Source organism: Passer domesticus, chromosome 17, assembly GCF_036417665.1.
Source record: "Passer domesticus isolate bPasDom1 chromosome 17, bPasDom1.hap1, whole genome shotgun sequence".
NCBI lineage: Eukaryota > Metazoa > Chordata > Aves > Passeriformes > Passeridae > Passer > Passer domesticus.
Window position 1 is genome coordinate 1,768,771 of NC_087490.1, and position 21,380 is coordinate 1,790,150.

A 21,380-nucleotide genomic window follows, 5' to 3' on the forward strand; every position below is an offset into this window, starting at 1 on the left:
ACCCGGGTCCCCGGTGCAGATGCCTGGTGCCCTACGTGTCCCAAGGGTGTCCCCACAGTGCCCAGCGGGTGTCCCCGGTGTGGGTGCCCGATCCCAGGGCGGCTTCCCGGTGCAGCCACCCCAACCCCCGCGCGTGTCCCCGGTGAGACACCCGCTCCCAGTGCGTGTCCCCGCTGCGTGTCCCCGCTTCCCCGACCGTGACCCCGGTCCCGATGCGCGCCACCGGTGCCGATGCCCGCTCCCCCGTGCGCATTCCCGATCCCGGTGCCGATGCCCGCTCCCCCGTGCGCGTTCCCGATCCCGGTGCCGATGCCCGCTCCCCCGTGCGTGCCCCCGCTCCCCGGCGCGCGTTCCCGGCGCTCGTTCCCGGCTCGGTGCCCGCGGCCGTGCGCGCCGCCGGTGCCGGTGTCGGTGGCTGCCTGGCGCTGGCTGAGCGCTGCCGCCGCCCGGCCCCGCGCCCGCCGCCGCCGCCGCCGCCGCTCCCGGTGCGGCTGCGGGTCCCGGTGCGGCTGCGGCCGCCGGAGGTAACGGGCGGGGGCCGCGGCCGGGGCGGCGGCGGCCATGGCGGGGCGGGGGGGCGGCTCGGGGGGCGGCGGGACCGGGCACGGCGGGCTGGGGGATGCCGTGCATGGCGGGGAACCGGGGAACCGGGGTGGGGGGACGAGGCACCGGGGGGGACCGGGGCTGCCGTGCCTCGGGGGGACCGTACGCCCCAGGGATGGGGGCTGCTGTGTATCGGGGGGGACCGTGCGCCGGGGGGGCACACAACAGGCACCGAGCGGGGACAGCCCGCCGTGCTTGGGGCTGCCGTGCGCCGGGGTTCGTGCGCCGGCGGCCCGGGGGCTGCCGTGCATGGCGGGGGATCGGCCACCGGCGGGGCACCCTGCACCGGGGGCTGCCGTGCGGCGGGGGGGCGACACCGTGCACGGGGGCCAGGCCTGGTGTCTCAACCCCCCCTCCACGAAGAGCAGCCGGGCCCGGTTTGGGGGGGCTGTTGGCCCCGGGGATCGTCCCCACCGCGGGGTCGGGGGGGCGCAGGGCTGGGGTGGGGGTCTCCCCTCGGCGGGGGGTGCTCGGGGTCACGGCGCACACGCGTGTGGGGTGCGCGGTGCGTGTGTGCTCAGCCGAGCCGGAGCGGTGCCCGTGCCTGTGCCCGCGGGGGGGTTGTTGTGCTGCCGTGGCTCCCCGTGTCCGTCCGTCCCGCTGTCTGTCCGTGTCACCGGCTGCGCGTGTGCCAGCGCGTGTGCCCGTGTCTCTCCGTGCCAGGGTGTCTGTGTGTGCCCGGCCGTGGCTGTCCCTCTGTCTGTCTGCCGCCTGTTTGTGCATCCAGCCCCCCCTTGCGCGGGCCCCCCAGCGCCGCCGTGGGGCTGGGGGCTACCGCGGGTGGGCTCGGGGCCGGCCGGGAGCGGGGGGCCGGGCTCACCCCCGGCCCGATGCCTGCAGTGCAGATCATAAATCAGCGGCGGCTGGAGCGGGATCCAGGGCCCGCGGGCTCCCCGGCACCCAAAGCCCCGGCGCGGGGAGCCGTGAGGCTTCCCGGGCTCCTGGGACCCCCAGCAGCCCCCCAGGGCCCTCAGCAGGGTGGCCCGTCCCCCCCTGTCCCCGTTGTCCCCTCTGTCATGCTGGAGGCCGGCAGCCGGCCGGGGTTGGCAGGCAGCCCACGCTGCCAGGGCTGCGGGCACCGCGGCCTCGCTGCCCTCCGGCCCCGCGGGGCCACGGGCACGGTCCCCCCGCTGCCACCCGCCCGGCGCTGCCCGGGGTGACCCGCGCTGTGGCCCTGTTTTGCAGGTGACACCCCCCTCTCTTGCCACCAGTGACGCGCTGGCGGCGGGGACAGCCGTGAGCCACCCAGGACGTGGGCTGAGCAGCAGGACACGAGGAGGAAGAGGAGGAGTGGGTGTCTCGGGGACAGCACCGTGGCTGCGTGTCCCCATCGCCGTGACAAACACCGCCAGCCCCCAGCCGACGCAGTCCGCCAGGTCCTGGTGCCTTTTTGGAGCCTGAGCCCTGCCGGCAGCACCGCGGGGAGGAGGAAGAGCCGGGGAGGACGTGCCGGGTGATGGATGGCCCCAGCCCCGCGCGGCGGCCTCGGGGGAGCGGCACCGGGCGGCTCGGGGCCCTGGGGGGCCCGGCCGGCTGCAGCCGCCTCTGCAGAGCCCCGCAGCGCCGGCTGCGCTGAGCGCCGGGGCCCGCGGCCCGCGGGGGCCGGGAGCGGCGCTCGGAGCGGCGCCGGGTGAGCCCCGCGCCCCGGGCATGGCACGGCAGGGCTCGGGGGCCATGCTGGTCTCGGGGGGCCTGGGGTTCCCCCCGCAGAACGTGGCCCGCGTGGTGGTGTGGGAGTGGCTGAACGAGCACGGGCGCTGGCGGCCCTACTCGGCCGCCGTGTGCCACCACATCGAGAACGTGCTGAAAGAGGACGCCCGCGGCAGCGTGGTGCTGGGACAGGTCGATGTCCAGCTGGCGCCCTACGTCATCGACCTCCAGTCCATGCATCAGTTCCGGCAGGACACGGGTAAGGGCTTGGCATCGAGCCAGGAACGTCCGTCCTTCCATCTGTCCATCCGTGCATGCAGCCATCCATCCACACTGCCTTCGCTCCCCCCTCTCCAGCCATCATCCATCCATCCATCCATCCATCCATCCATCCATCCATCCATCCTCCATCCATCCATCATCCATCCATCCATCCATCCATCCATCCATCCATCCATCATCCATCCATCCATCATCCATCCATCCATCCATCCCTCATCCATCCATCCATCCACCCACCATCCATCCATCCATCATTCATCCATCCATCCATCCATCCATCATTCATCCATCCATCCATCCATCCATCCATCCATCCATCCATCCTTCCACCCACTGGCACATCCCTCCCTCCTTGCCTCTGTCCTTCTATCCCACCCTATTTCCATCTATCCTTCCATCTATCCTTCCTTCCTTCCTTCCTTCCTTCCTTCCTTCCTTCCTTCCTTCCTTCCTTCCTTCCTTCCTTCCTTCCTTCCTTCCTTCCTTCCTTCCTTCCTTCCATCCCCCCATCCTCCCATCCATCCCTTCATCCCTTCCCTGTCCCTATCTGTCTTGTTCCATTCATCCGTGGATCTGTTACTGTATGTCTGTTTGTCTGTCATTCCATCCATCCATCCATCCATCCATCCATCCATCATCCATCTTCCCCTCGCTCCTATTCAGTGTATCTCTACTTATTCATCCATAATTTCCTTCCTTCCTTCCTTCCTTCCTTCCTTCCTTCCTTCCTTCCTTCCTTCCTTCCTTCCTTCCTTCCTTCCTTCCTTCCTTCCTTCCTTCCTTCCTTCCTTCCTTCCTTCCCTCCTTCCCTCCTTCCCTCCTTCCCTCCTTCCCTCCTTCCCTCCTTCCCTCCTTCCTCCTTCCTCCTTCCTTCCTTCCTTCCTTCCCTTCCTTCCTTCCTTCCTTCCTTCCTTCCTTCCTTCCTTCCTTCCTTCCTTCCTTCCTTCCTTCCTTCCTTCCTTCCTTCCTTCCTTCCTTCCTTCCTTCCTTCCTTCCTTCCTTCCTTCCTTCCTTCCTTCCTTCCTTCCTTCCTTCCTTCCTCCCTCCCTCCCTCCCTCCTTCCTTCCCTCCTTCCCTCCTTCCTTCCTTCATCCACCCATCCATCCATCCATCCATCCTTCCTGTGTATCTTTCTTTCATTCCTGTATCCATCCCTCCCTCCATCCCTCCCTCCGTCTGTCTGTCCATCTGTTCCCTCTCTCTAGGGCTCCAGTGCCCCCACGGGCCCCTCCAGGCTCCTCCATCCTTTTCCTTTCCCATCCACCATGGGCCCCATCCCCGAGGAACATGTCCCCACATCCCTCCATGCCCTGTCCCCTCCGCGGGTGCTGTGCTGTGTCCCAGTGTCCCTCTGTCCCCTCCTCCTCCCCTCCGAGCTGCTCCATGCCCGGGGAGGTGGGGAGGCCCCAGCTGGCCCCTGGGCCAGTGCTGGGCACTTGGGGTGGCTGCAGCTCTGCTGGCTGGTGCTGCAGCAGCGATCCAGGCCACGAATCCTGTGGGGAAATCAGAGCTGGTCCCACACTGGGACCGAGCCCAGACCCCATTAACGTGTCCCTGTCACAGTGTGACCCATTAAACCAGCACGTGCTGGCTGTGCTTGGGGGATGTGCCACTGTGGGTGCATTCCTGCCCATCCCTGCATCCCTGCCAGGGCAGGATCCGCTCCAGGCCAGGCAGAGCAGGCAGGGGACCTGCCACACCTCAGGTGACACCCCCTGGCCTTGCCTGGGGACACCCACAGCAGCACCCCCATGGTTGTGGCACCTCTGCCCGGCCACTGAGGCCATCACTGCCAGTCCCCAGTGCTGCCAAGTGACCCCCGAGTGTGGGCTGGGGACTGAGATGGGGGACCGGAGCAGGGATGTGCCACCTGCCTCTGCCATCCAGCCTGGCTCTGAGTCCATCCCCAGCCGGTCATGGACTTGGCAAAGGGCAGCTTGGCACCTGCAGCCCTGAGTCAGCGAGGACACCGGCACGACCCGGAGGGTCTGTGCTGACTCAGAGCTGCGGGAGCCACCGGGACACCCTGGCTGTCCCCATGCCACCCTCCTGCCAGCTTGGCCAGGGCCCATCCTCTGACAGCAGCTGGCATCGCATCCCCTGCCACAGCGCTGGGTATCCCTTGGGGACTTGTGCCTGTGGTGGGGCCACAAATGGATTTGGGGTGACAAAACAACTCTTGCCAGGATTGTCCCTGGGTACCACAGTCCCTGTGCCAGCAGGACCTGGGGACAGGGATGTGGAGAGAGGGACCTCGATGTCCCCAGGGGTGTCATGGCAGGGGACAGAGCCACTGTCCTCACACTGTGGTCCCTGTGCCCCATCCCCGTGTCCATCTCCATCCATCAGCTCTCCCCAGGGGTGGGGCCCAGGGTTTGGAGGCTGCCACATGGCTCGTGGTGCTCGGGGACAAGAGGGTCCCCTGAGCTGAGGGCGCTCCTGGTGCCTGCTGTGACATGGGGACACAGGAGGGTTGGCAGGAGGCTGGGGGCTCAGGGGGCTTGGCCCACGCAGCGCCTGGGGACAGAGAAACCCAGTGACAAGCGAAACGAGGTGACCCCGTTCCGAGAGCGGGGACGTGCGGGCCCCTCCCGGTGGCCCTGGGACACTGGCTTGGCCCTGTGGCTCTGGCATGGCTGGCAGAGGGACAGGGGCTGGGGGATGGGGACAGCTGGTGGCCCTTGGGGACTGGGAGCTGTGTGTGCCAAGGGAAATGGGCTGGTCCTTCATCCTCTGGGGATGCGGGATGTGAGGGGCATTTTGTGGGATTTGGGATGGGGATGTGGGGTTTGGGATGGGGATGTGGGGGGCAGGGGGATGTGGGATGCACTTGCAAGGACCAGGGGTCTGGGATGTGTTTATGGGTGGGATGTGGATTTGACAAGAGTGAGCAGCGGGATGGGGCTGGAGGGCAGTGGGGCAGTGGGGCTGGGGGCAGTGGGGTTGGAGGGCAGTGGGTACGGGGATGGGAGGCAGTGGGCAGTGGGCAGTGGGGCTGGGGCAGTGGGGCTGGGGGGGCAGTGGGGTTGGAGCCAGCAGTGGGGTGTGCTGTGGGTGCCCGGAGCCCGCAGTGGGGTGGATTTGGGGGGCGGGCAGCAGGGCCCCCCCGCTCCCCTCCCGCGGCCCAGGCAGCGCTGCCTCAGCACAAGGCGGCAGCTGGGGCCTGGCTCTGCTGCCTGGTGCGGCCGATGATTAATGACCGTTAATTAGCGCCGCTAATCGAGCTGGGCAAACGGTGCCGGCCAGGGGATAGGACGGGCCCCGTGCCGGGGGGGCACTCGAGGAGAGGGCTGCGATGCCTCCCCGCTCCTGGGGAGCTCCGGGGGGCTGCGGGATCCAGCTCCATCCCAAAAAAGAGCCGAGGGGCCGGGATTGGGCCACGTGGGACAATCCCTGGCTGTGCCACTGCCAGAGCCAGCAGCTGTCAGGAAACCTCGGCTGACCGGGAAATGCTTCCCCTGCTCCGGGATGGCCACGGGGACGGGAGGGTGGGGAAGGGCTTGGACCAGAGGGATGGAAAAAAGCTGGGGCAAGCACAAGGATTTGTTGGATTATGCCCTTTTCTGACCCAGAGGTAGAATAACTGAGAGGCGTTTTGAAAACTTTTATTCTATTTTTCAGTCTCGTGTGAAGGGTGAGAGAATTCTCTACAAATTTTGAATTCTCACCTTGGAGAATTCTCTACAAATCAATTTCCCACATTGGCTGAGCAGCATTGCCCTTCCCAGGACATCCAGGAGGATGATCCCGAGGGGTGGCAGTCCGAGCCACTGGCACCAAGGGTGGGATGAGGGTTGGATTCATCCCTAGGGAAACACTTTTGGGGTGCAAAGGGGGCTTCAGTGAAGGAGCAGAGTGCTGCACCCCAAGGTGCCTCTGCACCCCAGCCCCTGTGGGATGCCGGGCTGGAAAGCTGGACAGGGGGATGTCTAAAGGTCCCCCCACTGGTGTCACCCCCATCTCTGTGTCCCCAGGGACCATGCGCCCCGTCCGGAGGAACTTCTACGACCCCTCCTCAGCGCCGGGGAAGGGAATCGTGTGGGAGTGGGAGAACGACAACAACTCCTGGACTCCCTACGACATGGACATCTGCATCACCATCCAGAACGCCTACGAGAAGCAGCACCCCTGGCTGGACCTCTCCTCCCTGGGCTTCTGCTACCTCATCTACTTCAGCAGCATGTCCCAAATGAACCGGCAAACGCAGCGCAAGCGGCGGCTGCGGCGCCGCATGGACCTGGCCTACCCGCTCACCATGGGCTCCATCCCCAAATCCCAGTCCTGGCCGGTGGGCGCCAGCACGGGCACGCCCTGCTCGTGCCCCCAGTGCCTGCTGGTCAACAGCACCCGCGCCGCCTCCAACGCCATCCTGGCGTCCCAGCGCCGCAAACTCTACCCCGGCGCCGTCCGCCAGAGCAGCACCTTCGCCGGGGCAGCGCTGTGGCCCGCGGGGACCGCGGCGCCGGCGGTGGTGGCGGGGGGCACGGCCAAGGGTGAAGGGCTGCGGGTGGCCGCGGGGTTCGGCCCCGGGCAGGGCGTGCCCAGCGCGGCGCTGCCCGGACTCAACAACCTCAACCGGCCCGGGACGCAGCGCGGGGCTGGGCTGGGCGCCAGGGCCGCCGTCCCCCCCGGGTAAGCTGGGAGCGTGGGGAGGGGGCGAGCGGGGTGTCACCGGGGCGGGGGGATGCGGGGGTGGGCACGCAGAGGGGCAAAAGGGGTGATGGTGTGGCTCGTCCCCTGCTGTCACCTTGTGGGCAGCCCCAGCTCTTGTGGCACTGTGTCACCTCCGGCCCCGGGGGCACCACCCTGGGTGGTCCTGGTGGTGCTTGGATCCCTGCAGAGGGGATGTGGTGACCCGTGCCGTGCCGTGTCAGGCTGTGCCACGCTATCCATGGCAGCTGCGGCACATGGAGTGCCTGCTCCCAGGGGAGTGGTGTCCCCAAGGCCAGCATGGGCTGTGTGACCCAGCTCCTGGCCTGATGCCACCGGGCAGATCCCTGGGAGGGCACGGCTGTGGGGAGGGGCCACAGCCTCAGCGTCCCCTTCCGTGGTGGGAATGATTCACCGGGGGGTCCAGGTGGGCGAGCAGACCCCTGGAATTGTGTCCTGGTGGGTGTCCCTGTCCTGGCACCCACATCTCCATGGCTGTACCCCGTGGTGTGTTGGCCTGGTGTCCCCTCAGGGCTGTCAGCACTAGGCTGGGGGACAGGTGGCTTCTCTGAGCCCCCAGCAGCTCCTGGCACATTTCCTTCCCCTGCTGACGTCCTGCTTTCCTTCCGTGTGCTGGGCTGAGCTGTCCTGGTCCCTGTCCCCATCGCTGTCCCTGTCCTGGCACACACCTATGGACAGGGAGGAGGGGCTGGGCCCCATGGCTGCCCTGCCCTTGGTGCGGGTAGAGGAGCTTTGGGAATGAGGGAAAACGGCCTCGTGTGGGGCTGAGCCGGCTGAGCTCATCCCTGGGGTCAGGGAGGGGTGATGCCACTGCTGGGGACCCTCCCAGTCCCACATCCATCTGTCCATCCCTCCTTCCTTCCCTCTGTCCATCCCACCCCTATGGACACGTCCCCTTCCAGCCCTGTCCCCGACACACCAGTCCCTGCCCCACACGCTGCCCTGGGCACGGTGCCACCAGTGCCACCTGCTGCTGGCAGCCCCAGGAGGGTGGGGGTCCCTGGGGGGCACACGAGTGGTGGCACGTCCCCGCGGGGGTGTGGGACACGGGTGTCACCATCGGGATACCCTGGCAAGGTCTCCGCCCTGGTCGAGGAGGACGGGATGCCACCAGTGCCATTGGGTGCCCAGAGACGCACAGGTGGCACTGGGTGACAGTCCCCTGGGGTGGGACAGCAGCCCTCCAGGCTGGTGAGGGGACACCTTGCCCTGTGTCCCGTGGGGAGGACACTGCCTGGGGACAGTGCCAGCACCCGCCAGGGGACACTGCCCTGTGTCCCGTGGGCAGGACACTGCTCTGGGCCATGCCATGCAGGAGGGGACAGTGCCAGCCCTGCCGGCCCGGCTCAGCCCTTCCTGTCCCTTGTCCTGCAGGGTCCCAGCGCTCCCGGTCAAGAACCTGAACGGCACCGGCCCCGTCCATCCCGCCCTCGCAGGTGAGCGGGCCCCGGCCAGCGCTGGTGTCACCGCGGGGTGACACCGTGGGGAGGCAGCGGGGAACGCTGCCAGGGGGTGGGCAGGACGGACAGACGGACAGACAGGCGCTCTCCCGGCGCAGGGATGACGGGGATCCTCATGTGCGCCGCCGGGCTGCCCGTGTGCCTGACCCGCGCCCCCAAACCCATCCTGCACCCCCCGCCCGTCAGCAAGAGCGACATCAAACCTGTCCCCGGCGTCAACGGCATCTGCAGGAAAACCAAAAAGAAGCAGCTCAAGAAGAGTAAGGAGCCACCAGTGTCCCCTGGGGTCAGGGACGGGGGACACGGAGGGGGAAGTGAGGGACCCCGGGGTTTGCGTGGGGTGATGCCCGTCGCTGCTTTGTGCCACGCGTGTCCCTGCCGTGCTGGCAGGGGGTGGCAGGGCTGTCCCCGTCCCGCGGCAGGGGGGTTGTGGCACCGCGGGCGGGCTCTGATGGCATTGCCCTCAGGTAAGACCCCCGAGGACGTGGTGCGCCGCTACATCCAGAAGGTGAAGAACCCCCCGGATGAGGTGAGTGGGGTTCGGGGGGCTCCGGGGGGCTGGGGCAGAGCGCCGGGGGTGCCCCCTCGTCCCCCCGGGACGCTGATGCCGTTCCCGGCAGGACTGCACCATCTGCATGGAGCGGCTGGTCACCTCCTCCGGCTACGAGGGCGTGCTGAGCCCCAGGGGCATCAAGCCCGAGCTGGTGGGCAAGCTGGGCAAGTGCGGGCACATGTACCACCTGCTGTGCCTGCTGGCCATGTACAACAACGGCAACAAGGTCAGAGCCCAGGGCTGCCGGCGTGCCGGGGCCATGCTGGGTGCTGGGTGGGTGCTGGGGGGTCCAGGTGGGCGCTGGGTGGGTGTGAGGGCTCTCTGGGTGCGGGCTGGGGAGTTCTGGAATGTTCCAGGTAGGTGCTGGCTGGGTTTGGGGGGTTGGGTGGGTGTTGGAGTGGGTGTGGGCATTGGGTGGGTGATGGGTAGGTGTTGGCTGGGTGCTGGGTGGAGTCCAGGTGGGTGCTGGGTGGGTGTTGGGGAGTGCTGGGGGGGCCAGGTGGGTGCTGGGAGGGTCCAGGTGGGTGTTGAGTGGGTGTTGAGGAGTGCTGGGGGTGTCCCGGTGGGTGCTGGGTGGGGGTACAGTGAGTGCTGTTGGGCCCAGGTGGGTGCTGGGAGGGTCCAGGTGGGTGTTGAGTGGGTGCTGGGTGGGTGCTGGTGGGTCCAGGTGGGGGCTGGGTGGGTGCTGGGGGGTCCAGGTTGGTGTTGGTGGGTCCAGGAGGGGGCTGGTTGGGTGCTGGGAGGTCCAGGTGGGTGCTGGGTGGGTGTTGAGGGGTGCTGGGTGGGTGTTGAGGAGTGCTGGGGGGGTCCAGGTAGGTGCCAGGGGGTCCAGGTGGGTGCTGGGGGGGTCCAGGTGGGTGCTGGGGGGGTCCAGGTGGGTGCCACCCCTGAGGCCCCGCGGTGCCCCAGGACGGGAGCCTGCAGTGCCCCACCTGTAAGGCCATTTACGGGGAGAAGACGGGCACGCAGCCCCCCGGGAAGATGGAGTTCCACCTCATCCCCCCACTCCCTCCCGGGATACACTGACTCCAAAACCATCCGGATCGTCTACGACATCCCCACCGGCATCCAGGTGAGGGGGGACCCCCCGGCGGGCTGGTGACACCCCCACCCCGTGTCCCCGCTCACCCCCTGTCCCCACGGCCACCCAGGGCCCGGAGCATCCCAATCCCGGGAAGAAATTCACGGCACGAGGCTTCCCACGGCACTGCTACCTGCCCGACAACGAGAAGGGCAGGAAGGTGAGAGCCCGAGGGGTGGGGAGGGAAAGGAGAGCAGGGGTGGAACGAGAGAGGATGGCACGAATGGGAAGGGAGGGATGGAAGGAGGATGGATGGGATGGGGAGTGGGAAGGGAAGGTAGGGGATGGGGTGGGATGGGATGGGATGGGGTGGGATGGGAAGAGAAAGAATGAGGAGAATAGAATGGGAAGGGATGGGGTGGAAGGAGAATGAATGGGATGGGAAGGAATGGGATGGGGTGAGGAAGAAAAGGGGATGGGATGGGATGGGATGGGATGGGATGGGATGGGATGGGATGGGATAGGATAGGATAGGATAGGATAGGATAGGATAGGATAGGATAGGATAGGATAGGATAGGATAGGATAGGATAGGATAGGATAGGATAGGATAGGATAGGATAGGATAGGATAGGATAGGGAGGCTGCAGCCGCACTGGGATGGGGTGGGGGGCACCACAAGGAAAGGTGGCATCCTGTGGGCACCGTGCTGAATCCCACCCTGGGGGGCTGAGGCTGTGCTGTGCCAGTCCGTGCCAGGCTGTGCCAGTCCGTGCCAGGCTGGGTGAGCCATGGCCGTGCCCGCCGCAGGTGCTGAAGCTGCTGATCGTGGCCTGGGACCGGCGGCTCATCTTCACCATCGGCACCTCCAACACCACGGGCGAGTCGGACACGGTGGTGTGGAACGAGATCCACCACAAGACCGAGTTCGGCTCCAACCTGACGGGGCACGGCTACCCCGACCCCAACTACCTGGACAACGTCCTGGCCGAGCTGCTGGCCCAGGGCGTGTCCGAGGCCACCCTGAAGGACTGAGGCCGGGCTCGGGGCTCCCGGGCCCGCCCGTGCCGCGCTGCCCGCGCCGCTTCACCGCAGCCCCCCCGGCGGGCTCGTCCCCCGTCCCGGGCCACCCGGTGCCACCCACCGCGTGTCCCCGTGTGTGTCTGTCTGTCGCCCCGTCCCGTCCCGGCTCGCCCCGCTCTCGTGGCGATAGCGTCGTGGTCTTTTTCTACCCGTGGCCTCTTTGCGCGTCTGTGCCACCCGTGTCACCCGTGTCACCCGTGTCACCCGCCGCTGCCCCAGGGAGCCGCGCACAGCCGGTGCCATGTACATGTCTGTGTTACAGAATACACCCCGTGCCGGGCTGCTGTCCCCGCGTCCCCTCTGTGGCCCCGCTGGCGTTCCTGCCCCTCCCGGGGTGGGCTGAGGGGCGGAGGCTGGGGGGTGCCGGGGGTCTGGGGACAGAGAGGGGACTTGGGGGTGGCCCTGGGGTCTCGTCGTGATGGGTGAAGGCGTCGTGGGCGATGTCCAGGTCTCGCAGCACCTCCAGCAGCCTGTCCCCATCGGGTCGCCCTGCACCCCAGGGTGGGGTCAGTGTCCCACAGCCCCCTGTGGCACCCACCCGCGCTCCCCACCCCCCTGCCTGCCCCCTGGCACCCACCCGCGGCATTTCCCCCCCACAGCCCCGCATCCACCCCCGACACCCACCCCTGGTGTTCTCCAGCCCCCACACCCGTCCCCGACCCCTCCCGGTCCCCCCGTCCCGTCACATCCCACCCGCCCGCCCCCCGGACCGCGTGTGTCCCCGTGTCCCCGTGTCCCCTGTCCGCGTGTGTCTGCTGTCCCCTCGTGGAGGGAGCCGGAGCAGTGCCCTGTGGTGCCCGCAGGGGTCTGCGGGCGCTGCCTGCGTGTGCCAGCCCCCACCCTCGGTCCCCATGGCCCCCGGTGCCCGCGGGGCTCCCGTACCTGCCTGGCCCGGGCAGGGGGGCCCGGCCACCGCGCTGCCCACGGGACCCCCGGCCAGCGCTGCCCTGCAGGACAGGGACCCTCAGGACACCCCCCTGCCCTCCGGCACCCAAAGGACCCCGGGGCACCCAGCTCCCACCGTGCTGGGGGACAGGGACCTCAGGACACTCCCACCCTGCCCACTGACCCCAAATGTCCCCCGGGACCCCTGTGCCACCCTCTGGAGCCCTGGTCGCCACCACCCTGCAGGAAGGGACTCAGCAGGGTCCCACCATGCCTGTCAGCACCCAAAGGACCCTGTGACCCCCGACTCCCACTGTCCTTGGGGACAAGGACCCTCCACACGCTGCCACCCTGCCCCCCACCCCCTAAAGGACCCTCAGTCCCCCCATATTCGCCCTCAGGACCCCCAATCCCCACCACCCTATGGGACAGGGACCCTCAGCAGCCTCCCGCCCTGTCCACAGCACCCAAAAGACCCCCGGGACCCCCCCGTCCCCGGGCTCACCGCAGGTGCCCGTAGAGGCTCTGCGCTGCCACCGCGGGGTCCCCAAGGTCGCTGCACTCCCCCAGCAGCACCGCGCTGTGGGTACGGCTGCACCCGGGCGCTGCCAACGACAGCAGTGGGGACACGGCGACACCGACACCCCCCTGCCGGGCACCCCGAGCCCGGGCACCCCCAGTCCTACCGGCACGGGTGGGCTGCAGGCAGCAGGTCCAGCGGCCGGCGCGGAAGGTGCCGGGGTGGCACGTGGGCAGCATGTCGCGGTTGGCGCTGGTGGCCTGGCGCAGCGCCCACAGCCACTGCCACAGCTCCGGGGCGCTCTGCGGGGACAGCAGGGACGGGGCACCCCCGAGGGCACTGCCAGGGCAGGGGAGGAGGAGGAGGAGGGAGGGATAGGCACCAGGGCTGGGGGACAGGAGTGACAGTTTTGTGGCAAAGCTGCCCGGTAGGAAGTGAGGGGAGGATGGGGCTGCAGGAGCCAGGGTACCCCAGAGACCCCAGTACAGCCAGGGTAGGACATCCCAGTATACCCAGTATACCCTTGACCTCAGTGCTCCCAGTGCTCCCAGTACAGCCTGGGTACAGCTGGATTTGGGGCCCCTCTGGGTGCTGTAGTGGGGGGTTCCGGGGATTTTGGGGTGCTGGGGCAGGGTGGGGTCACCCACCTTGCACTGGAGGTAGGTGGTGTGGAGTTGCCCGGTGCCATCCTGTGCCACCACCTGCAGGACGTGGGGGTGCTGGAAGGCGCCCTTGTCCACCTGCTCCACTGCCCGGATCTGCTCCACCGGGATGGAGCCGAGCACCTGGGGACCCCCAAACACCCCAAAATCTGTACCCACGTCCATATCCATTGCCCATATCCATGGAATAAGTGGGGACCCCCAAACACCCCAAAATATGTGCTCCTACATCCATATCCTCCACCTGTTCCACTGGGATGGAGCAATGTACCTGGATACCCCAAAACACCCCAAAATATGTGCCCATGTCCATATCCATTACTCATATCCATGGAGAACCTGGGGACCCCCAAACACCCCAAAATATGTGCACCTACATCCATATCCCCCACTCATTCCACAGGGATGCAGCAGTTCACCTGGTTACCCCAAAACACCCCAAAATCTGTGCCCACGTCCTTTCCCCCAGCCCTGGGCACCCCACACAGGGTGGGGGTCCAGAGCATCACCCACCTGCCCCTGGGGTGCCTTGGCATAGGCCAGGGCCTGGCTGCTGAGCCTGAAGTGCCTCTTCTTGAAGGAGAAGCGGGGCAGCAGTGCCACCCCCCCCTCTGGGCAGGTGTGCAGGGGACCTTCCTTGATGGTGGCCGAGGGCTGGGAATGTCCCTGTGGCACTGGCACCTCGTCCACTGCAGTCATGGCAGGAAGGGAGCGGTGTCACCCCAAGTGCCACCACCTCCCACAGCCCGAGGGTGCTCCTGGCAGCACCAGGGTGATGCCACTGACCCGGCACCAGCAATGTCCCCTCCCTGCCCCCGTCCCCGCTCACCCACGGTGACCAGGGCATCCAGGAAGGCCCGGACACGGGTGACACTGGGCAGGAGGACGGCGTTCAGCGGGGCCATCCACGGCTCCTTGCCCTGCCCCAGCTGCAGCCCCAGGTTCCCGATGCTCTGCAGAGCCTGTCCCACGCAGGGAAGGGGTCACACTGCTGTGTCTCTTCTGGTGTGACCCCCTAGAGTACCCTGGCTGCTCCCCTGGACCCCGAGGGCTCAGGGGTTGGAGTGGGAAAAGTGGAGCAGCTGGAGGGGTGATGGGACCCAAATTCTGCCCCTGTGCTGTGCCCAGCTTGTGGTGGCACAGCCTGGGGATAGCAGGACTGGCCACAAGTGGCACAGGAAGGAGCCAGACCAGGGTGTGTGGCACAGGGGCAGGAATGACTCTGCCCTGCTTGGGGTCCCCATCATTCCCAGGGGTTTCTGTCCCTCCCCTGGGTCTCCTGCCTTTCTGGCCTCTCCATTCCTTGTGAGTTCCCATCTCTCCACAGGGTCCACCTCACTCATAGAAGCCTCTGTCCTTCCTGGGGGTTCTCCCTGAAGTCCCAAACCCTCCCTGGGCTCCCCAGCCCTATCCTTGTCTCTCCCAGTGGTCTCCATCCCTCTGCAGGTCCCCCACCCATCCCAAGGGTCCCCATTAATACCCAAGGATCCCCATCCCTCTCCAAGGGTTCCCATCCCTCCCTGGTGTTTGCATCCCTCCTCAAGATCCCTGTCCATCCCCAAGGATCCACATCCCTCCCCAGAACGCCCACCCTCCGCAAGGTTCCTCATTCCCTTCCCAATGTCCTCAGCCTTCTCCAATGTCCTCAGCCCTCTCCAAGGTCCCCACCCATCCCTGGTGTCTCCATCCCTCTCTGGTGTCTCCATGCCTCCCTGGTGTCCCCATTCCCTCCCAAGGTTCCCCACTCGTCCCTGGTGTCCCCACCCCTCTCCAAGGTCCTTATCCCTCCCTGGTGTCTCCATCCCTTCCCATAGGTCCCCACCCCTCCCCAGTGTCCAACCCCCCTCCCTGGTGTGCCCTTGCTGTCCCCCACCTTGGCGAGCAGCAGGAGTGTGCGGCCGGTGCAGGGCTCCGCGTGCTGCTCCCGGAGCCCGAAGAGCTTCGGGGTGAGGACAGCGGGAGCGAAGAAGCGAAGGAAGAGGAATGCACTGATGGAGAAGTACCGCACCTCCTGGATGGGGACAGGGACAGCCCAGGGGACAGGGACAGCCCAGAGCTTGGGGTGGTGGTCCTGGGGCCGTGCAGACCCCCAGCCCCGCCGTGGGCCCCACCTCGTGCTGTGCCGAGGGGAATCGCTCCTCCACCCGCCTGCGGAGCTGCTTGAAGGCCACCCTCATGGGGAGGGGACACTTGTGCACCGAGCCCACGATGGCCTCGATGATGTCCCCCAGGTAGCCCTTCAGCAGCTCCAGGCTGCTCTCCCGCACCTGTGCCTCCGACAGGGAGCCCTTGAAGGAGATCCTCCTGTGGGGACACCTCCAGGTCAGGGACACTGGGAATGGGGACACTGAGCTGGCCAGAAGTGACCCACGGGCTCAACAGCAGTAGGTGCCCCCTCCCTGCAGGGGACAGAGTGACATGCCAGGTGCCCTGTGCCCCTCCCAGACATCCACCTGTGCCCACCTGCCCCGGCTCAGCTCCATCTTGCCGGGGTCCAGCTCCACATATTTCTTCTCCTCGAAGATGCGGTTCACCACTGGCTTCAGGACCTCATGCAGGTAGGGCAGCCCCACCACCTGCAAGGGGTGGGAAGGCACTGTCCTTGTCCCCAGATGCCCTGCTGGGACAGCATGGAGGCGTCCCTTCCCATGCTCACCTTCATGAACTGCTCCATGGATTTGGAGGCCAGTGAGTTGGAGCGGAAGAGGGTGTTGGGATCAGCTGGAAGAGCACAGAGGCTGTGGCAAGGTGGGCACGGGGTGACGTCCCAGCTGTCCCCGGTGTGCCCAACCCCAGGGACATGTGGCACCTTTCCTGCCTCTCCCTTGGTGTCCTCACTCTTTCTCCATGGGGATCTGGAGCAACCCTAGCTTGGGGTCGCTCAGATCCCCATGGAGATCTTGGGGATGGCTCTGGGCACTTACTGGGGTGGCCCTGGGCACTTACTGGTCCTGGCCAGCTCGCGGGTGGTGAGGTAGTCCAGGAGGGGCACAGCCAGCCCTTGGGCCAAGAAGAGCTTCACCAACTTGGTGGCCACGTCCTGCCGGCTCTCCCCTGAGGTCACCTCCTCCAGGACAGCCAGGGCTGTGCTCTCAGGGGACTGTGGGGAGGGCAGGGTGGGCACAGCGGGGCCTCCACGCTGGGGTGGTCACCCCAAAGTTCCCCGCAGCCCCAGCACCCACCTGGGATGGGCAGAGGATGGGCTCGGTGAGGAGCTGGATGAGGGGCTGGTAGTGGTGGGGAGGCAGGACCGTGTCCTCCAGCAGCCTCACTGCCAGCCTCAGGGCACCCAGCTGTCCCCTGCAATGACACGGGGGGCTCACGTGGGTCCTGTGCCCTCCATGGGGGTCACCTCGTGCTGCCCTGGTCACAACCCCTGTCCCCTCTGCCTGCACTCACCCGTGGTCCTCGGTGGTGCTGGGGAAGGGCAGGAGCTGGAACCAGCCCCTCGTGGGGCCTGGGCAGAGGGTGTCCAAGAAGAACTCGACCTGGGGGACAGGGGCAGGGTCTGGGTGGGGGGGACATGTGCCAGTCCCCTGTGCTGCACCTCCCTCGGGGGACAGCCCAGGACACGCAGGGTCTGCATGTGGCACTGCCCCCATGCCGGGGGGTCCTAACCGGTGGTCACCCAGACCCCACACGGGGGTGCAGAGGTGCCCCCAGGACCCTGCCCCGTTCCGGTGTGCCCCGAGGTCCTCACCCGCCCCAGGAAGTCGTTCTTGCCCACGATGTCCCAGTCCCAAAGCTCCACGCTCAGCACAGCCTCTCCCAGCTCCCCCTCGGGCAGCTCGAACTCCAGCACCTCATCCCAGCGCGGGAACCGAGTTTTCTTCACCACCTGCGGGCACCGGGACTGGTGGCCGAGGGGACGAGGTGCCCTGAGCCTCCCGGGTCCGTGGGGGACCCGGTGCCACACCCAGCAGCCAGCAGTGACTCACGGCTGTCTCCAACGTGTGCCCGCAGCACGACACCCGGCCAAAGGGGTCCGAGGTGCCCGAGGGGTCCCGGGGGGCCAGGTCCCTGTGAGGACATGGGGTCAGCAGGGTTTGTCCCCACCATCACGGTCCTGCAGCCCCACGTCCCCGCTTTGTGCCAGCTCGCCTGCAGCCAGCAGGCGCCAGGGGATGCTGGGGAGATCGTGCTCCCATTTCCAGGGGAGCCCTTCCTCCTCCAGTCCCTAGTGGGGGTGCTGCCGTCCCTCCTGGCTGTCCCCATGGCCACCCTGTCCCCATGGCCATCCTGTTGCCTTGGTAGCTGCTTTGGTTGCCATGGCAGCGGGATGCTGCCTCTGCTGCCTGCTCCATCTGTCAGCTGTGTGTGTGTGTCACCGTGTGTGTGTCACCGTGTGTGTGTCACCGTGTGTGTGTCACCGCGTGTGTGTTCCTGTGCATGCTCACACGCGTGCACAACTTGCACACACGTCTGCACCCCAAACCCAGGCGGGCAGCCTGGGCACTGCCTCAGTTTCCCCAAATTTTGAAACCAAAGGGCAAAAACACGATGTGAGAATGAACCATTCTGCTGGGGACAAACCCTGGTGCTCCTGTGCCCCCGTCCCCAAGCAGGGATGGCAGCACACTTCCCACTGAACCCCCATGGCATCGTCACACGTGGATTGGCACCACTGACGTCCCCACCCCGGTGCACTGAGGATCCTTCCGAGTGTGGAATGGGGAGGACAAACCCCGTGCCACCACTGTTCCCATCCCCTCCTCTCCTCCCTCCTGCCAAAAATAAGACCCCGTGGTGGTGGCAGCCCCCCAACCTGGCCTCGATGAGGTGGCAGCGCAGCACCCGCGGGTGGCCCCGCTCGGGGACTCGCAGCTCCAGGTGGATCTCGCCCTGCACCTCCTGGTCAGGGTTCACAGGTGCCAGGCTGAGCCAGCTGTCGATGCCTGCCGAGGGGGAGAGTGTGGGCACCCCGCGGTGCCAGCATGAGTCCCGCTGTCCCCCACCCCACTGTGCCCCCCTCACCCCGCGGCTCAGCTGAGATCTGCTGGTGGCTGAGCGAGACCTTGCCAATGACATCGTCCTGCCTGTGAGGGAACAAACACAGCAGGGCACTGCTGGGGACCTGCCACCCCTCGGGGGGGTCCCCAATGCCCAACCTGCCCATGCCGTCCCCCTACCCAATGGTGTCTTCATCCAGCACGCAGATGGTGAGGCTGTGGAATCCACGGGGCAGAAGCAGCGTGATTTCCTCACCCCAAAAAGGGTTCAGGCTCTTCCACACGGTGGCCGTCCTGCCGGGGTGGCAGAGGTGGCTGTCCCCCCAGGGAGGATCCCCCACTCCTGCCTGCCCCGTCCCAGTGTGGGACAGTGTCCCCGTACCTGGCCACCACCTCGTTGTCCACCTTGACCACGCAGTAGGGATCGCTGGAGCCAGACCTGGGCAGGGGATGGGGGTGCCCAGGATCAGCCCCCACTCGGAGTCCCCCCCGATCCTGGGGGTCTCAAACCCTGACAGTGAGGCGCCAGCCCCGGGGGTGAGCTGAGCTGCCCGGTCTTAGCCCTGCTGACACCACCCTGACACCGGGATGGGGGCATCCCCTCTTCTCCTTGGGCTGAGGGACCTGCTGTGGGTCACCCAGAGCCACCGCAGTGTCCCTGTGCCACCCACCCGCGGGTACCGCTGTCTGTCCAGCAGCACAGCCCAGCCGAGTCTCCGTGACAACCCACGGTGCCAGGGTGACACCGGTCTGACCCTTTCCGCAGGGAGAACAGGATGGAGGGATGAGGGACGGACCCAGGGACCATCCACCCGCTCCCTGCAAAGCCCCTTTCTGCTGGATTATGGCAGCTGGAGCAGCACCGAGGGGTGCCGGCCCTGGGGTGCTGCTGGAGCCCCAAATCCGCAGGAGGTGCTTCCACAAGGACTGAGACCCCGAATGAGGGACGTGACCCCAGTCTCTGTCCCTGCCACGGGACGGGAAGTGGGAGCGGCTCACCCGACCCCCTCTGCAGCCCCACGACAGCCCCAAGCTGGGTTTGGGGGCGCTGGGAGCGGCACCGGGCACCCCATCATTGCGCAGATCGCCCGCTGTGCCCAGACCCCGCAGCGGGACACCCCCCGGGGGCAGAACCCGAGGCAGGGACACGGCCCCGTTCCCGGCTGCCCGGCCCTGGGAGCGGCCGGCGGTGCCAAGCTGGCACATCCGGAGCTACCCGGGACTGCCAGCTGCGCTGAGCCGTGTCCCCGGGGCAGGAGCGGGCGGGGACCCTGCACCCCCCACTCATCACCACACCCCCAAAAGGGGTGGGGGTGCAGGAGCTGTGCCCCCCCAGTGCCACCCCCATGTTTGGGGGGATCCTCTGTGCCCACCCTGCTGGGGGGCACGAAAGGGATGCTAAAGGGGTTGGGGGGATCATACACCCCTGGGGGGTGGTGCTGGCAGTCCCTGCACACCCCAGACCCCCACTTTGGGGGTACCTGGTGCAAGCAGAGACCCCCGAAACTGTGCGGAGAGAACACCCAGAGAGGGCAGAGCACCCAGCACCCCCTCCCCGCCACATCTCCCGGGGTGGGTCTGGGGGAAATAGGGGAGCCCTGAGCCCCCGAGCCACTCACAGGTCCTTGGCGGGCAGGTCCTTCGCCTCCAGCACCCGGCAGCGCAGCGAGGTGCTTTTGGCCATGCCGGCGAACTTCAAACTTCGGGGTGGGCACCTGGGGGGCTGCGATGGGTGCCCGGGGGTGCGCTGAGCCCCCGCAAAGCGCCGGCGGGGCTGCCGGCACCGGCCCCCTCTTCCTCCTCCTCCTCCTCCTCCGCCGCCGCCGCTTCTTCCTCTTTCCTCTTCTCAGCTGCCTTTGCTGCCGCTTCGCTCCCACCTGCGCCAGGCGGGCACAGGGCGGAGGGCGAGCGCGGGGGAGGTGGCACCGTGCCCACCGCGGGGTCCCATCGCGGGCCAGCGACCAGAGAGCAAAGCCACCCTCTGTCCTAGAGGCGGGGAAACTGAGGCACGGGGCCACGGCAGAGCTGGGGCACATGTGGTGAGGGGCTTCGTCATGTCATAAGAGGTGGGTGACCCCCGGGTGGGGGGCTCGGTCTGGACCCCAAAGCGCCAGAGTAGGGAGGGAGTAGATGAACACTGGACTTGGGGATGAGGGGAGGAAGGAGGTGCATGGGACCCCCAAGGGACCTCCGGGTGACCCCAGTCCTCAGAGGGGACACCCTGAGCCAAACCGGGGGGACTCCAGCAGGTCTTGGGGTGTCTGTGGGTGCAGCACCCCAATCCCACCGCTCCCTGCACCCTGGCCTCGCAGCACCAGGGACCCTGAGCCAGAGAGGATGGGGGCACTGGGGGGCATCTGTGCCCCTGGTGAGGCACAGCGGGGGCTTGGGGGGCTGCGGAATTCGGGGTGCAGGGGTGGACTGGCCAGCTGTGTCCTGCTGGCATTGCCAGGGTGGGTGTCAGCCAGGGGGTGCTGGAGGGGCTCAAAGGAGGGGCGCTGGTTCTTGGGGGGCTGATGATGGGGTGCTGGTTCTGGGGGGATGATGTGGGGCACGGGGTGATCGGGGTGCTGCTAAAGCGGGGGCGCAATGAGATCCTTGGGGGCTGCTGGAGGGGGATGGATATGGGGGTGCTGATCTTTTGGGGGCTGCTGAATTGGGGGGGTGTCATCCAGGGGGTGCTGGGTTCTGGGGGTGTCACTGCCAGGGGGTGTCCCTGTGTGGGTTCGGGGGGATGTCACTGCCGGGGAGTGTCCCTGTGAGGGTGTTGGGTCCCTGAGGGTGTCACTGCCGGAGGTGTCCCTGAGGGTGTCGCTGCCGGAGGTGTCCCGGTGCCGGTCCCTGAGGGTGTCACTGCCGGAGGTGTCCCGGTGTGGGTCCCTGAGGGTGTCACTGCCGGCGGTGTCCCTGAGGGTGTCACTGCCGGAGGTGTCCCGGTGTGGGTCCCTGAGGGTGTCACTGCCGGGAGGTGTCCCGGTGTGGGTGCTGGGGAGGTGTCACTGCCAGGGGGTGTCACCCTGTGGATCCTGGGGGGCTGTCAC

General features: G+C 67.2%; 2 protein-coding genes across 9 annotated transcripts; one reads left to right on the forward strand and one right to left on the reverse strand.

The window, feature by feature from the left end:
* Positions 1-372: 372 nt before the first annotated feature.
* DTX1 (deltex E3 ubiquitin ligase 1) lies at positions 373-11,610 on the forward strand. Its single transcript, XM_064392701.1, is given in 11 exon segments — positions 373-524; positions 1,789-2,512; positions 6,510-7,167; positions 8,581-8,642; positions 8,765-8,926; positions 9,134-9,195; positions 9,287-9,445; positions 10,129-10,218; positions 10,220-10,291; positions 10,371-10,460; positions 11,051-11,610. Coding segments are annotated over 10 exon segments (1,839 nt in total). The 5' UTR covers positions 373-524; positions 1,789-2,253; the 3' UTR covers positions 11,276-11,610.
* RASAL1 (RAS protein activator like 1) lies at positions 11,458-20,777 on the reverse strand. Of its 8 annotated transcripts, none has more exons than XM_064392700.1 (21): positions 19,959-20,777; positions 18,722-18,778; positions 18,520-18,633; positions 18,365-18,426; positions 18,156-18,285; positions 17,329-17,410; positions 17,091-17,228; positions 16,790-16,878; positions 16,573-16,690; positions 16,337-16,490; positions 16,047-16,111; positions 15,854-15,966; positions 15,502-15,694; positions 15,264-15,401; positions 14,220-14,352; positions 13,904-14,079; positions 13,376-13,513; positions 12,895-13,030; positions 12,714-12,813; positions 12,206-12,270; positions 11,458-11,812 (listed from the first exon to the last, which is right to left on the reverse strand). In XM_064392700.1, the coding sequence occupies exons 1-21, from the start codon at positions 20,021-20,023 to the stop codon at positions 11,580-11,582; spliced, it is 2,499 nt and encodes an 832-aa protein (XP_064248770.1). In that variant the 5' UTR covers positions 20,024-20,777; the 3' UTR covers positions 11,458-11,579. The 8 variants fall into 8 exon arrangements, with proteins under 8 accessions (XP_064248770.1, XP_064248763.1, XP_064248769.1 ...); XM_064392693.1 differs by having other exon boundaries at positions 12,895-13,115; XM_064392699.1 differs by having other exon boundaries at positions 17,091-17,243.
* Positions 20,778-21,380: the final 603 nt, after the last annotated feature.

Bases quoted from the DNA above. Each gene is read 5' to 3' on its own strand.
- RASAL1 (XM_064392692.1), bottom strand. From the start codon at position 20,023: ATGGCCAAAAGCACCTCGCTGCGCTGCCGGGTGCTGGAGGCGAAGGAC. The intron at 15,402-15,501 runs GTGGGGCCCACG...GTCCCCATCCAG, and splicing joins TCCCCTCGGCACAGCACGAG to GAGGTGCGGTACTTCTCCAT. The intron at 12,271-12,713 runs GTGAGCCCGGGG...CCTGTCCTGCAG, and splicing joins AGCCTCTACGGGCACCTGCG to GGCAGCGCTGGCCGGGGGTC.